This window comes from Oryzias melastigma, unplaced genomic scaffold (assembly GCF_002922805.2).
Source record: "Oryzias melastigma strain HK-1 unplaced genomic scaffold, ASM292280v2 sc00313, whole genome shotgun sequence".
NCBI lineage: Eukaryota > Metazoa > Chordata > Actinopteri > Beloniformes > Adrianichthyidae > Oryzias > Oryzias melastigma.
In genome coordinates this window covers 92,958-109,558 of record NW_023416920.1, presented here as the reverse complement: position 1 = coordinate 109,558, position 16,601 = coordinate 92,958, and the positions used below count along the sequence as shown (strand labels likewise).

Here is a 16,601-nt window from a genome sequence, read left to right as displayed (position 1 = left end):
ATTGGTGTCTTTAAATTGTCCATATGTGTGTGTTTGTGGATCTGAAATGGAAGGATTAACTGGCCAAAGTTCACCTGTTCCTGCTCAGGGTCTTAGGAGACAAGGAGGGAATTAAAGACAAATCCTTTTGAACATTTTGCACAGCATATCTTTTTAAGATTTAATGTGTAAACCACCCTTGTGTGTGTGTGTGTATATATATATATATATATGTTTGTGCTTTCCATTTTGTAATAAAACTATTATTTCTGACACTGCTGTTGTTTTGACATTTTATTATATAGGAATAGCAAACAACAGGGGTGTCCAAATCTAGGCCTCGAGGGCCAGTGTCCAACATGTTTTCCAACCAACCTGGCATTAAAGCTCCTTATTGGCTAAACGCACTTGCTGCAGGCCGGCCCTCGAGTCCTGACTTTGGACACCACTGGTATATAGAGGAATATGTGTGCGTGTTATATCACCATTTGTGTAGTCATTCACAGAAAAAAAACTTAAACTAATACCTGTTAAACTTTATCAGCAAACACTGAATAACATACATGGGCTCACGAGTGCCCTCTTCAGTGAGGCAGAGCTACTTCCTGTGTCCCTTTTTGTCTTTTCAGTGTGGCTCTATATCAGATCCAAACACTGGATAAACAACAGAGGTGAAATACATTATCTATTAAATGGAAAGTGAAGACATTTAATAAAACGTCTACAATGGAAAAAAAAAAGACTAAAGCATTTGTATTTATAGCAATGCTGAGTAAGCTACAGGCAATGAATCAACCCTGATTGCACAATCAACAATGAGGCGGAGCTCTGTGTTGCCTCACCTCACAGCCTGTGCTACAATTGCACAAAAAGTATCCTGAATATTAGAGATTTTGCAGATAAAATGATTAGAATCATACATATGCTTTCACTGTGTACTTTATTAGACATACGTGTCCAAATTGCTCGTAAACTGAATTTTCTAATGAGTGTCAGTTCTATGTGGAAAGGTTTCGTTGTTGCCAGAGATCAGAGGGGAATGACCAGACTAGTTCCAGCTGATGGAATTATAACAGTAACTCAAATAACCTCTGGTTACAACTGAGGTCAGCAGAAGAACGTCTCTGAATGCACAACACATCCAACATCGAGACAGATTGGGCTACACCAGCAGAAGACCATATCCGGTGCCACTCCTATCTACTAAAAACAGGAAATTGCAACACATTCTCATCCCCAAGTCATCACTTATTGATGTTTGGTGAAGGCCCCTTCCACAGATGTCCCCAACTTGTCGTATTTTGATGTGTTGGATTTTTGTAAAATCAAGGGTCCACAACCCATGGGATGTGGTACCAGATGTGGTAGCGGATGTGCACTGGTACTAGGGACATGTCCAGTGCTGGTATTCTAATGCTGTACTGGTACCCTAACCTTAAACTTAACCTAAAACCACATCCGGTTCGCGTCCCGCACCGGTTCGTGTCGGGTTAGGATACCGGTGTGCTACACGTTGTGGTACTGGACCAGTACTCCCAGAGGTTGGGGACCTGTGATTTATTGGTAACAGCCGGCTCGTTAAAAATGACACATTGGAGACACCCAAAACATCAAAAAGTGCCACAAACTTTAACCAAACATCAATATGTGACGACTTGGGGATGAGAATGTGTTGGAAACTGAGGCTACAATTCACACAGACTCACCAAAACTGGACAGTATAGTTTGGAAAAACGTTGTCTAGTCTGATTAGTCTCCATTTCTGTTGGGATATTTTTTGGCACACTATGGGCCACAGCCTACCTGAGTATTGTTACTGACCATGAAAGACCACAGAGTACCATCTTCTGATGCTACTTCCAGCAGGATAAGGCTCCAAGTCATAAAGCTGGAATCATCTCAACCTGGTTTCTTAAATATGACAATGAGTTCACTGGACTCTAATGACCTCCACAGTCACCAGAACCCAATGGATCACCTTTGGGATGTGGTGGAAAGGGAGATTGGCCTCATGGATGTTCAGCTGACAAATCTGCAGCAACTGTGTGATACTATCATGTCAATATGGACCAAACTCTGAGGAATGTTAACCTAACCCTCAATCAATCAGTGAGTTCCTATGCCTTACAAATATTAAAAACGTTTAAAGTTTTCATTTGTTTTTCATCAGAGTGAAGACAATGGACAGTTACACAAATAAACGCATACAAGTCAAGCTGCACTTTATTAGATCTTCATGTCGTAAAGGGAACAACTACTGGCCAGAACAGATACAACTACTAAAAATAGATATTCTATAATAGATTATTTTCATATTTACATAATAATATATTATAAACAGTCAACATCAAAATTAGATTTTCACAATGTACAAAAGTGTAAGATTCAGATCACATCAAACTTGTTAAGCTGTTTATCAAACAAGAAGAAATATGAAAAAAAGATTAACCGAACCTTAAAGGAAATAAAATGTAATTAAAGGGAAGATGTTGCAGGTTTACAGGTATGGTTCATTAAAAACAGACATAAACAGATTAGCAATTTTTTGGGGAACTTTTTTTTTTTTTTTTTTTACAGAGTTTCAAAAATAAATATTTGTATAAAAATTGGACAAAGGTACATAAGAATTTTCCGTAAAAGATCTTCGCAACAAGCGAGCATAAAAATGGTTGTATGGTAAAAATATATATTTTCTTTATTTATATAAGTTAGTCAATAAAAACTAAAAAGTATAAAACGTTTTTTAATATTGTCTTCAAACTACAGGCATTAAAACGGGATAGACTTTGTTGTTATATTTGTAATTAATATTTTTTTAATTGGGAATATTGAAACTTACTAAGAACATTTTTTTTGACTGTCATTTTGCTCCAACCACTTAAAAAATCTGTCCAAAACACCTCTAAATATGCAAATACTGTACTTCAGCTCAAAGCAAAATAAAAAAGAAAAATAAAATTAATAGATTTTATTTAAAATTCTTTTTTTTGTGAGAATAACAATATAGTATGATTACAAACATCAGTATGTATTTAGACTGGACACATTTGGTCATCTTAAAGTGAAGTTTCAGTCTGAATACAACCAAGCGGACCCTGGCCGAGGACCAGGAACCACTCTCTGACCCATCTTTTAAGGTGATCTCGGTTTGTTTCCAATCTGACTGAACTTCGGTTTGCGCTGAGATTTCTCAGTCTGAATACGATCTGGTCCGAGAGCAAAATAACTGGACCAAAATGGCTGCCATAGCTGGTCATTAGCGGATGAACGTGGTGCAGCAACACAATAGTTGCTCATTAAAATGTGGTTGGATGAATGGAGGCTCATTCAAACAACTTTTAACGTGATACAACATTGATTCTCCCACTGTTTCCCCAACTATCTATACGTCACAAACACTAGTTCGCATACCTCGTAGCCGTAGCGTCCTCAGTAACCATCTTGCAGACCACAAAGTAACAGTAGAAAGTGTTAAACCTGGCCTACATACAGATGTTCAAAAACTGACTAGCAGAAAAAAAAGCTTTTATAAGTAAATTATCTTGACAAGTACTTGGAAAGTGCTGCATCTCTATCTTTGTCTTTTTGTTTTGATCTGCCCAGTAACTGTTTGCCAATAACTGAATTGATCTTTAGTCATGTGGTTTTGTTTACATGCTTGTAATCTGAATACAGACCAAATGCAAGGACTTAATCCAGACAGAAATAAACTGACAAATAATTTATCCAGTCTGGATACAGCATTAAACTGAGCTATAACAGTGTGGTACGTGTTTTGTGCAGTATTTGCAAGGATATTGTAAAGTAAACACACTTGTGATGTATGGTCAATGCTGTCTTATGGTGCTCTTTTACACCACACTCTATCATTAGTTAGTAAGGTGCTAGTACTGGCTCCTTACTGACTGCCCATTGGACTCCTGTAGGATGCCAAGATAAAATACACTCTAATATCCTAATTTCGAACAGTTAGATAGCACGTTATGAATGGAATAGCATTTCTTGCACGGTGTGCAGATTTTAAGTGGGAGTTAAAAAAAAAAACACACACCTGATAAAAAAATATCACCAAGATACAATCTTAAAATTTTATGGAGGCCACCGGCACACCCTGTACGGCCTCGACCATATCCACCCATAAGGCCAGTTATGACTAAGGCATCACTGAAGCTTGTGTGGAATCAGCAGTTCAAGTTTCTAAAGTTGCATATTTCCCGGAGAGTTCTTCCAAAAAAAGTAGAGTTTCTGACTTAATTATAAACTCATCAGTGAAGAAGAGGAAGCTACAGCTGGACCGCCAATGTTTTTACCCTCACAAGCACCAGATCTTATGTAAGATGTATCCAGTTTCCACAGAAACCTGCCATCCTTAAAATGTGAAGTTTTCTTAAGAAATTTGATTCTATATTGAACTGTTTTGGATTTACATATACATAAATAGTAACTGTTGTTTCTTGATTTTCTGCTTTCTGAAATAATTTTAAAGAATCAAAACTGTTGTGAGTTCGTAGTGTCTAAAGGTGAGGCTTTCTCTTCATCATTTCACCCTTTACATTTTCTTGAGATGTCCATTTTGTCCGGTTCATCTGAAATAAAAAAAAAATATATATTATTTTTTACTCTTCTATAAAAAATACCTTTCATAACCAAAAAGTGATCCTCACAGCTCCTATTAAACGCCCTTCTTCACTGCTGGCTTCACTTCAATTGACGGTTGAAGTTGACCTTATCATACAAAGTTGAAGCCTTGAGGTGAAAAAAAAGGACAATTCAGCATCTTTTTAAAACATGCTGGAGGATGATAAGTAGAAAATATGTCTACTTTTACTGTACATAGCAAATCAAATTGCCTTTTTTGTTTTAATTTTGATCATGCAAAGTAACTCTTACCATTTGATGTGTAGGACTGATTTCTTGGATGGTATCATACAACGAGCATGACGCTTGGTTGCTGTTAATCTGTAAGTTTACATGCAACAACAGGAGCTGTGAGATATTTTCAAAGCTGCTTTCACACCCTTGCAAAGGCTCTGAGAGGAAGTGACTAAAAAACGGAGGGGACGTACATTAAGGTCAGTTACATCCGCGTACACAGTGAGTTCTGTTGAGTCCGCGCCTGCAGAAACACAAAGACATTTAGATTGTTGGTGTGGGCGGTGCACAAACAAGTCACATTTAAAAAAAACCAGATGCTTTCATTGGGTTTTTACCTTCCTTCTTTTTTCTGCAGCAACACACAACCACTATGACAAGAAGGATGATCGGCAGACCTCCTCCACAAGCTGCCCCAATCACCAGCAGGTAAAGCTCAGGAACTACATCTTCTGCTAAAAAAACAAAGAAAACCATAAGAATACATCTAAAAACTAATGTTTCTGCTCTGTATTCATTATTTACATGAAGGATTTAACCAGCAATAAGTGGTTCAAAAATGTAACACAAGTAGGACATCAATATTTTCAGTATAATAGACTTTTTTAATAGCAAAAAGTAGGAGTGTTGCAATTCATTTTAACAATGATCATAATTAGGGCACTATGAAAAGTAAAAAATTGGATCAATTAACAAAAGCTCTGTAATTTGTTAAATTTGAAATATTAGTTTTAATCAATTTAACCTTTTGACTAAAGCATTAATTAAAAATGTTAATTTGATGAAAACTAATAATTTTAAAAGTAAATCCAATGTTTCACGTTTTATAGTGTAGTTGACAATATTGTATTTTCCAGTATCGATACAATACATTTATGTAATGAAAAAGTGTTATAATGGTATAGGTTGATTTCATAAACAACTTTCCTCAGACGGATCAATGCCGTTGGATCATTGGATTAGAAATCGATTGATCATCTAATTATCAAAAAAAAAAAGAAATCGCTTAAAATTCTTTTTTAAACTTTACTTCGTTTAAAAGTTCATTAATGAAAACAAAATGATTGATTGACTACCTTCTGTGTTTTAACTATCTTTGATGTGTAGAATCATTTAAAAAAAATTGAAAGCCTTTGTTTTCACTCAAAACAGCTGGAAAAGTCGCCATAAGTGAACCAGAATACATTTTTATTTACCATTTTTTTACAGTTAATAAACTAGAAATTAAAATAAAGTAATATTATCATAAAAAAACCCAATTACTGTTAGAACATTTACGGTAACGACTGGCAGCTGGATGCCATTAATTACTGCATTTCATTCTAAAGTAATAGAGCTATTACTATAAAGCTATTATTATAAAATGAAATACAACAGAGTATCCGTGTACGGATTGATTTTATTATTACACTCATTACTGTTAAATGAAAAACAAGACACAAATTCTTCTGTATTTCTATTTTATAAAGCTGTAAATTGCTTTACAATAATTACTGACATCCAGCCGCCAGTAAGTTACTGTAAAATCTACAGCAGCAATTTTACAGAGTATTTCACACCAAGTCTTCTCCAGCTGTAGGTGGCAGACATGCACTAGTATCTGGTGTGAACGCCATGAGCAAAATGCAGGTTTTTGAATATGGATCACATGCCCAGTGTGGTTTGAACTGAGCGGACTGACTGATGAAAAATATGAGCAGTACCTGCCGTTCATCGATAGTCTGTGAACGTACCTTCAGTTGAATTGTCTTTACACGTTACAGTTTCAGATGTTGTTCTGTTACTGACAGAATTGGACGCTGTGCATGTGAACACCTGTCCTTCTCCCTGTTTGCTGATGCTGTACTGCCGACTGGAGCCTTCGTGGGTTTGATTCCCGTCACTCAGCTTGTAGCTGACACTGCTGGTGGACTTTAAGCTGCAGTTCACTAAAACTGTGCAGGTCTGATTGGAATCAGTTGAAACGTGTGTGGAAGTCAGAATGGGGTCTTCAGTTATGGACTCTGATGACAGACAGAGAACAATTAGGAACACAATGTTTCAGTGCATGCAGAGACTCTAGATGCATTTAAATTTTTGGTGCTCTACTGTGTGAGTTTGAAACGTTTTCTCATTTGAAGCTTTTGAGAAATTAGTGTTATTGATAAATGTGTTTTCATGTTTAATTTATTAATTAATTTAAAATATTGCAAAATTCAGCAACTGCAAAACTCTAAGAAGCAAAATTTCGTAAAGAATTAGGAAGGAAAATTTGATTTACCGTGAACCAGTAGAGTGATGACAACTGTCTCCCTTTGTTTGTCATTTTGATCAGAGACAAAACTGAAATTACCAGAATCTTGAAGAGTTAGCTCTGTTAGCGTTAAACTCAGGGTGGTGATGTTGAAGTGTAATCTGTTGCCAAAGATCTGGTTAGAAATATGGAGGCTTTTTTCTGCAACAGTTTTATCTTTATATTTCCACTGTGCTGCATTAACTCCTTCAGTTGGAAGCCCTGATGAAATCTCCACTGAGTCTCCAACTTTTTTGTGAATAGTCTTCAAGGAAGCCAAACCTGAAAAACAAGAGGCAGAGCCATGAAAGAAGGAAGAATGGGAAGAGATTGAAACAGATCCTCTGATAAAAGAAAGAACTTGAAGGAAGAAAAGAGCATGTTTAAAAATAAATTACATTTCTTATACTTGTTCTAAAATAAGTCATTTATTACAATTATGAATATAAATGCATTTGAGCATGTTTTTCAAATCATTTTTCACTTCTCTCTGTTTTCATTGTCATTTTCACATTAGGTGGGCGGTGTCAATGTAGTGATGGCCCCTCCCACTGGCAACGCCCTCACCCCAATCTTTGGACCCATGTAACATGTGTTGATACTGCATGTCGACTCTCTATCAACATGAGGTTAAAAGAATTGTCCGATATGTTGTTAGGGCAATCAGACAACTACATTTACAAATAATAAATCAATTTTATAATTCATGAATTGATTATTGTGTTTATAAATCATTTGTATCTGAACTTCTCAACAAAAATGTATGACGACCATTGCTGTGATTAAGACAGTTTTGATCATATATAAACATATAAATCATGACTCAGCAAAAACATTTGGATCAAGAGGGGAATCTATCAATTCAACGCGCAGAAAACAGAATCTTGATGTTTGACAGAAGAAAAAAAACACTGAAACATCTGAGTTTCTTTTCAAATAATTTTACTTTAAATTTCCTCATTAATTATCAGTGTTTTTTTTTTTTTGTTTGTAGTGGGAGGGAAATTAAAGGGTTTTAATTTTAAATTTTCATCCAGCTACCCTGTTGGGGGGGTCAAAAGGTTACAGAGCCTGCAGCGCGCTAAAGCAGAGGCTCACCAACCAATAGTGTTGTGACAAATCATACTAAGACTCTGAAGCGGTTCAGGATTGTTTTCCACTTCCTGTTGAGCCTTGACAACATCATAGACGCGGTGAACTCCTTGATGATGTTTAAGGCCTTGTTTGGCCTTCCTGCTTTGACACATGGTTCATTTCTTGTATCTATATAAGAGCTTGTCCAAACAGAATGAGAGCTGTGGGTTGCAGTTGTTTGTCAGGCGTGGAGTCGTGGAAAATTGGAATGGAAACTACACTGGAAATACAGCTTTCCCTTGTGTGGGTTTTTTGATGTTACCAAATCTATTTATACACTAACATTGCTTCCTTTTTCACATTTACTCTTCATTACACTATATTAGAAACAGATTTGATACAAATAGGTTTATCATCTGTTCCATGCAAATTGGTGAGAGTGGAGGAATCGTAAGTTAAACAAAAAAACTTTAAGATACTAAATGAAACTTTTTTTTATCATCAAAAATAAGCTGGCATCTACCTCACTCAAAGGTGGAAAATTGTCTTTTGGGGCCCCTGCATTGTAATGTATAGAGTGGATCCAGAAAGTGTCTACGGCGCCCCACTTCTCCCACATCTTATTATGTCACAGCCTTATTTCAAAATGGATTAAATCAGTTTTCTTCCTGAAAAAAAAAAATACACATATATGTATATATATATATATATATATATATATATATATATATATATACATAATTACTATGTGAAAACAGTTCTCCTGAAATTGTTGAAAATTTGCTAAAAATAAAAATACCTGAAAAATGATATGTACATAAGTATTCAAAGCCTTTGCTGTGAAGCTCCAAAATGAGCTGATGTTTATTCTGTTTCCACTGATGAGCTTTGAGATGTTTCAGCTTCTGAATAGAAGCCAACTTGTGGTAAATCCAGTGGATTGGCCATGATTTGGAAAGGTGGGACCCAGTCTACATGAGGTCCCAGGGTTGACATTGCATGTCCAAACAAAAGCCAAGCATGAAATAAAGGAATTGTCTGTAGACCTTTGATACAGGAACATCTTGAGGCACAAGGCTGGAGAAGGGTCCAGAAACACTTATGCTGCCTTCAATATTCCAATAACCACATTGGCCTCCATTATCCGTAAATGGAAGAACTTTGGAACCACCAGGACTCTTCCTAGATCTGACCGGCCATCTAAGCTGAGTGATCGGGGGAGAAGGGCCCTACAACCCAATGGTCACTCTGTCAGAGCTCCATCGTCCCCAGATGGAAAGATTACAATCCTCCAGAAGGACAACCTTCTCTGCTGCACTGCACCAATCAGGCTTGTATGGCAGAGTGGCCAGATAGAAGCCTTTTCTTACTAAAAACCACATGGGAGCTCATCTGGAGTTTGCCAAAAGGCACCTGAATGACGACTCAGATCATGCGAAACCACATTCTGGGGTCTGGAGAAAACCAGGCACTGCTCATCACCAGGTCAATACGAGTGAAGCATGGTGGTAGCAGCATCATGCTGTGGGGGTGTTTTTTGGCAGCAGGAACTGGAAGACTGTCAGGATAGAGGAGAAGCTGACTGCGACAGAGACATGCTAGAGGAAAACCTGCTCCAGAGCGCACTTGACCTCAGCCTGGGATAACGATCCGTCAGGACAATGACCCAAAGCACACTGCCAAGACATGGAAGGAGTGGCTTTGGAACAACTCTGTCATTGTTTTTGAGTGGGCCAGCCAGAGCCCAGACCTGAATCCAGTTGAACATCTATGGAGAAATCTGAAAAGGGATGTGGACCGACACTTCCCATCCAACCTGATGGAGCTTGAGAGCTACTGTAAAGAGGCATGGGCAGAACTGTCTAAAGAAAAGTGTACCAAGCTTGAGGCGTCATATTCAAAACGACTTAACGCTGTAATTGTTCCCAAAGGTTCAGCAATTAAGTATTGAGCAAAGGCTGTGAATGCTTATGTACATACTAGTTTTCAGGTTTTTTATTTTTAATAAATTTGCAACAATTTCAACAGAATTTTTGTTCACATTGTCATTATGGGTGCTTTGAAAAAAACTCAGGAAGAAAACTCAATTTTTTAAATAAGGTTGTAGCATAATAAAGGGTGGAAGAAGTGAGGATACTTTTCAGGTGCACTGTACGTACCTACTAAGTCATTTTGTGTGTATGTAAGGGAAAGATTAAAGCCAAAACCAACCCTGTTTTATGTGTAATAAAGCTTTGTCTTTACATAAAGGCTTTTTTGGTTTTATTTTCAGACACCAGCAGGGGTCCCTCATGTTTATTAGATGCATCAAGAAAGAAACCATGCACTAATACATCTGGCTGACAGACATAGATGACTGAAGAAGCTTCATCCAATCAACATATGAGGCATGTTTTTAGACTTGGGGGAAGAAGCACAAGTGTTCAGAGAAAAACCACACATGCACAGTGAAGACATGCGAATACTAAAGGGACTGTCCTAGCCATGAATTGAACTAGGGCCTTCTCACTGAGAGTGCTAACCACCACATCACCATGCAGGAAATGAAATGTATTTTACTTTTTCAAATAAGTTCTAGCTTTGCTGATTAACTTAGTCTCAGGAACTTCCAGAGAGTTTCTTTTTCTTTTCATTCGGGGTTTGGATAGTGCCCCTATGTGGTTGTAGTATTTATACCACCTGCCAGCATAAGACAACCTTTCATCCAAGACTTAACAGGTTTACCTCTGCTGAGCAGCTGATGCCTGGCATGTCCTGGATGGCACGGATACTGTGCTAAAAGACTTTCAGCTTTTAACGTTTTCACAGAAAACTTGAAAAACCACAAGCTGGGTGAGGGAAGGCAATGAAAAAAACGGACCTGCCAGTAAGCAACACTTTTTTTCTTGTAGGTAACGGCGCTTCTGCTTCTATGGCTTCCTCAGAACTATTTTCTAACCAGTGACATTAGCATAACCACATCACAAAAATAGTATTTGTCTTTTCTGAGAAGACTCTTTCATCCAGAACGGTTCTGGATGTTCTGGATGAAATGCTTCTAAGGTGTGATGTGGACATCCTTTTTTATAGTCCCATCTTTTGATCTATTGTAAAAGGGTTCCCAGTGGTCTTTAAATTATGATTATGCTGTTTTAGACAAAAACAAAAAATGTGTCGTTTTCAAGGACATAGTTTCTGAAGATTGGGAGGAGTTCATTAGTAATTCCCTTCCGAGTCATGGTTGGGGCAGAGTAAGCCCACTTCCGTTTCTCATCATCCACTCTCTATACAGTTATCTTAGAGCCTCTCACCACCCAACATTAATGGCGAGTAATATTGAAGCTATTCAGAGGTAGTTTTGAGGCAGATTCCTACTCAGACGTTTTTTTTGACGAGTATTTGCCTGCAAGTGAATACATCTGAACAGAACAGGGCAGGGAGATTGTGGTTCACCAATTGTGGCACCTATGTCACAGCTACAAGCTTTTTCAATGTTTTCGTCTGCTCCCAATTCAAAACAATTTGAACAAAAAAATACTTAGAAATATAATCTTAATTTTCTTTTATATATCCTCAATCATAAAAAAAAATGGCACATGAAGATGATAAAAATACCAACACCACAATTTTCTTTGGAGTAGGTTGGTGTATTCAGACTGAAAAAGTCAGTTAATCCAGACTGAGTTTGCTAGACTTGGTCCAGATCGAGTCTTGAACCTTGCGTTTGGTTTGTTTTTATACTGCCTTTTATCCATACAGTTGTTTTGAGGCAACGCTTGTAAATAAAACTACATAACTACATAACTAAATACCTCTCAGTCATGGGCCAGGAATTACAAGGGCGAGGCAAAGCAACAAAAGAAAGAATGATGGAAGTTCTACTCATTGCAATCCGTGTTGGGATTGTTTACTAATTCAAACTTTAGATTTTGAACATCAGTATTAAGGTCAGGTACAACACTTTTTACAGCTACTTCTGTACAATCGAAGCATACTGCAAGGTGATAACTGAGAAGAGGACAACTAAGAAGATTTACTGATAAATGTTAATTTCCTATAGGTTGTTGCAAAACAGAGGAGTTAAACGGGAGCAGACACGTTTGTCTGCCGCTCATGTTGTCACCTTCCTATTCCACTCAGCTACATTGGCCGTTTTTGTCCAGTTGTTCCACTCCGAGCATGAAATAGATTTGGACTGAGAAAAACTCAGATGAAACTAAAGTTCACTCTGATTTGATATGAATCAAAACTGCCTCAAAAGATGGGCCAAAGAGCGGTTCTAGGTCTTGGACCTGTGGGTGTTTTCATACGGAAGATGTGTTCCAGATTTTTGGGGAAACGAACTCGGGTTCACTTTCAGTGAACCAAATTTGTCCCATCTGAAAGTGCATGCAGTCTGGTGTATTCAGGGTGTATTCTACTTAACCAAATTAAGTAGACTTGGTCCGGACCAATTTATTTTTCCAGTTTAGATACACCTTAAGTTAAAGGCGTTTGTCAGTCACTGATACAAATAAGTTGATTCATTTTAAAAGATGAGATAATTGACCATATACACCAGGGGTCACCAAACTTTTTGAAACTGAGGCTACTTCATGGGTACTGAGTCATATGAAGGGCTACCAGTTCGAAATAACACATTAGTTTGTTTTCCTTTAGTTATTCATTATTAATAACTGCGCAGCTTGACTCAGAAGAGTGAGAAGCCTGTTCAGCGGTTAAAAGAAGAAGCATTCTAACAAGTAAGCATCCGGACCTTTTTTTCTGTTTGAAAACACGACTAGATCCATTCAAGTTTCTGTCACGGCTCTCGCACTCATGAGACTTCAGGCTCCAAGTTGCGAAAGTGCGGCTACAGATTAAGTGATGAGGAAAGGAGGAGGAGGAACTGCGTGATTCCATATGACCCGCAATTTCTAAAGAGCTGTGACGCTGTGGGATCTCTTGTTGCGCCAGCTGTGCTGTACTTGGACAGACTTCAGAAGTGCATTTAATTGGAAAAAAATCAATTTCCATGACAGTTTTGTGAAAAATGTCCATCCATTTTGATACGCCCCCAAAACCAGCTCCTCTAAGCCAAAAACTTTTTTCGAAAAATGTGATTTTTTTTTAATAGAAATTGTGTTTGCATTAAAGATAGTCAAAAATCCATTTCGCTAAATTTCAGAGTTAATGTGAAAGCAGCTAGGGGTTTTGGGGAAATAAAGGGAGGGGCCTGGTTCATTCAGGCGTTTGAGGAGCGGAGCTCCACTAATAAGTAAAAGAATTGACCAAAAACAACTTTTGTGTAGTGTTTTCTTCTGTTGTTTTTGTTGTTAACCACAAAATAAAGAATCTTAAAACAGGTAAAGTCTCGGTGTCTCCATGCGGTAAAGGGAGAAGGGGACGCTTCATTCTTTGTTATCGATTATCTCGTTATAACGAGAAAACGATAAAAAAAAAAAAAAAAAGTGGGATAGGCCGTTTTTGGTTTCAGCAATAATGAACATATATTTTTAAGATGTTTTAATTTTTAATTCTCTGTAAAGGCAAGTGTGTTTTAAAAAAATTGCATCACAATAAAATTTAATTTTCGAGCAGCTCACAGGTGAGTTGTGCTATTTTTAGAAGAGACCTGCGGACAACTTATGTGGTGCTCGAGGGCGACCTGGCGCCCGTGGGCGCCGTGTTGGTGACCCCTGATATACACTTTAACTATTTAAAACTGTTGCAGAAAATAGGTATCTATATATAAAAAAAACAGAATTCACTTCTATACTTTGTAATATAACCCTAATTAACAATGACAGAAGTCAAATGTTTCCTGAAGCTATTTGCACACTGTAGCTAGTATTTTGATCTTTCATATAGATTTTCTTAAGAACTGTGTTGTTTTGTCAAGAAAAAAACAAACTTTCAACTCCCTCCAAAGATTATCTATTGGCATTATGTCTAGAGACTTGGAAGGCTACTCCAGATTCTTTATATGCTTTTCATGGAGCCACTACTTTGTTGCTCAGGTCATGCGTTTGGGATCAGTCAATCTGGAAGATTCAGTCACATTTTCTCCTCAATGTGCTCACTGATGGAAGGAGGTTTCAAAATCTCACCATGCAGCAATGTATAAAAGAGGGGGATAGTCAGTGATATTGTATTTCTTCCATTTTGAAAGAATTGCTTTAAAAGTCGATTTCTTCTCTCCAAGCTACTTGCTAATTCCGATTAGTTTATTCAAAGACAAGTTTATACAATCCTGTCCATGGTGTCCTATGACAGTTCTTTGGTCTTGGTGGGGTGATTGCAGTCTGACAGTTCAAAGGTGATATGACTATTGAGTTTTTTGTAGTGTGGCTGTTGTGTATTTTAATCTATCTATATGTTGTTGTGAGAATTCTGTCTGTTTTGTTGTTCTTTTTGTTTTGTTTCAGCTGATCTGGATTGGAAAAAGGATTCCAAAAAAGGAAAAAGGTGACCGTTTGAGATTGGATGATGAATATTGGAAGAGGATTTTAGAAACTGGGCAACTACAGTGCAAAAACCAGACAAAGGGAGTTTCTTGATTCTTTTTGATATTCGGCAGTTGAAGTGTATCTTTAATGAACATTACAGATCTCTATCATCTTTTGAAATGAGACAACTTGTAAAAATCGGGGAATGACATACTGTTATTCCCACTGTAACCTTTATAAAGCGATGCTTTCTGATGCTTGCACAAGCAACTTGCAGCCTTGCTTCCACTTTGCAGACACATTGGTGTATTCTGAGATGCATCAGCATAAACAACACATTTTTTAAGAATTTTTTTTTGTAGAAAAAAGGGGAAGTTACAGAAACTGAAAGAATGATCCTTCGTTTAGTTTCCCAGAAAATACGGCAGGAAATCTGCTGACGTGTCAGGCTGCCTTCAGCTCATTTCAACTCTCAGAAGTTTTTCCATTTGAACAGAAGCAGCCAAAGCGTTGACGGAAATGCATTTGTGGTAAACATTACTCTTTCAACAAGTTTGTGAGGCGAGGGGCTTTTGATAAGTTAGGTATTTAATAAACTTTGGAGTTTCCGTTATTAAACACCACATTGTTTCATACGTTTTTATCTTGTTTGAAAGTGCACTCCTACACATTTGAAAGTGTGAGACTTGCGCTAAGTGCATGTAAGAAGCTCTGCAGGAATGAAAATGATTCAGTTCGAACACTCTCACCATGAATAAACGTGACAGAGCTGAGAAGCTTAAGGTAGAACAGGAACAAGTGTAAAAACTCACCGGGGTGCCAGAGCCAGAGAAGCAGCAAAACGCTTGAGGAAAAGCCGCTCAGACAAAGAGGGTGACTGCCAGCCATTGCTGGGGGGATCGATGTGTGCTTCCTCTTCTGGTGCGTGTCTTCAACAGCAGATAGAAAAAATGTAGGGTGGAGTCAGAGGCTTCTGACAGCAAGGCTTTACAACCGTGGGAGTCTATTTTGGAAAGGACCGAAGAGTTCTTCATTGAAATGGAAGATATTAGCTCATATATATACTGTATATATATATATTTAAAGAAATGTTAAAATTAAAATGTATAGATTAGGAGATCAAACAGGGTTTTCTGAACTTCAGGTTATGCTAACACCAATTCAACTACACAAATTAGGTTTAGTATTTGAGAAACTTTAAAAAATATATTTATCTACAGACTACAAAATACATACCACAACAATATTTTTTATTTTAAATAATACAATAACTATTTGTATTGCATTTGAAATAATTGGAATACTTTCTGTCATGGCCACGCCTCTCTTCACACTAGCGTATGTGACTGTGGTCAAATCCACCGCCCCTCGCATTTTCTTGGTCAAATCAGCCGTCACTGGAGTTTTTTGTGTGAGTTTGATGCTATACTTAGGTATCAGTTGGAAAATCCTCCATGGAGCTTCATAAAATTATATTTTTGCTCTTTGTTACTGTAGTCATTTTACTCTTAATGTATATGATAATTATGTTATGCTGACTATGCATTACTGCGTGTGTGTTCTATAAGGAATTTAAATCACAAAATCTCTTAAAAGCTGTACCACTTATAAAAATTGGTTAATTTTGGCAGTGAATAAATCCCAATCATCAATTTAGTACATTGTCATTCCTTGACAGACCTTCTTAGTACTTCAAAGAGTATTTATCTTGTAAACATGAAACATTTTTACTGTACTTTTCACATATTAATTATCATACAAGGAGCAACAAGGACACCAGTTAACTGACTCAGTAGTAGCACTGAAAATATGAATGCCATTTATTGCATAGAGAAAAATATATCTAAAATATCATAAAGTCTTCTTATTACATCAGTTTTGCAGATTTCTTTTTTTTTCTGGGGGGGGAGGGGTGACCTTTTTTTAATATCGTCAAAATACGTAAAATATCACAATCGAGGAGACCTTAGCAAGAACCGCTGCACTGCAACAGGACA

General features: G+C 37.3%; 1 protein-coding gene across 1 annotated transcript; it reads right to left on the bottom strand.

Moving 5' to 3' along the window:
* Positions 1 to 3,126: 3,126 nt before the first annotated feature.
* LOC112139891 lies at positions 3,127 to 16,188 on the bottom strand. The gene is made up of 8 exons (XM_024262730.2): positions 15,417 to 16,188; positions 7,112 to 7,405; positions 6,585 to 6,854; positions 5,190 to 5,306; positions 5,046 to 5,095; positions 4,870 to 4,938; positions 4,644 to 4,725; positions 3,127 to 4,565 (listed from the first exon to the last, which is right to left on the bottom strand). The coding sequence occupies exons 1-7, from the start codon at positions 15,490 to 15,492 to the stop codon at positions 4,678 to 4,680; spliced, it is 924 nt and encodes a 307-aa protein (XP_024118498.1). The 5' UTR covers positions 15,493 to 16,188; the 3' UTR covers positions 3,127 to 4,565; positions 4,644 to 4,677.
* Between the last annotated feature and the right edge of the window lie 413 nt (positions 16,189 to 16,601).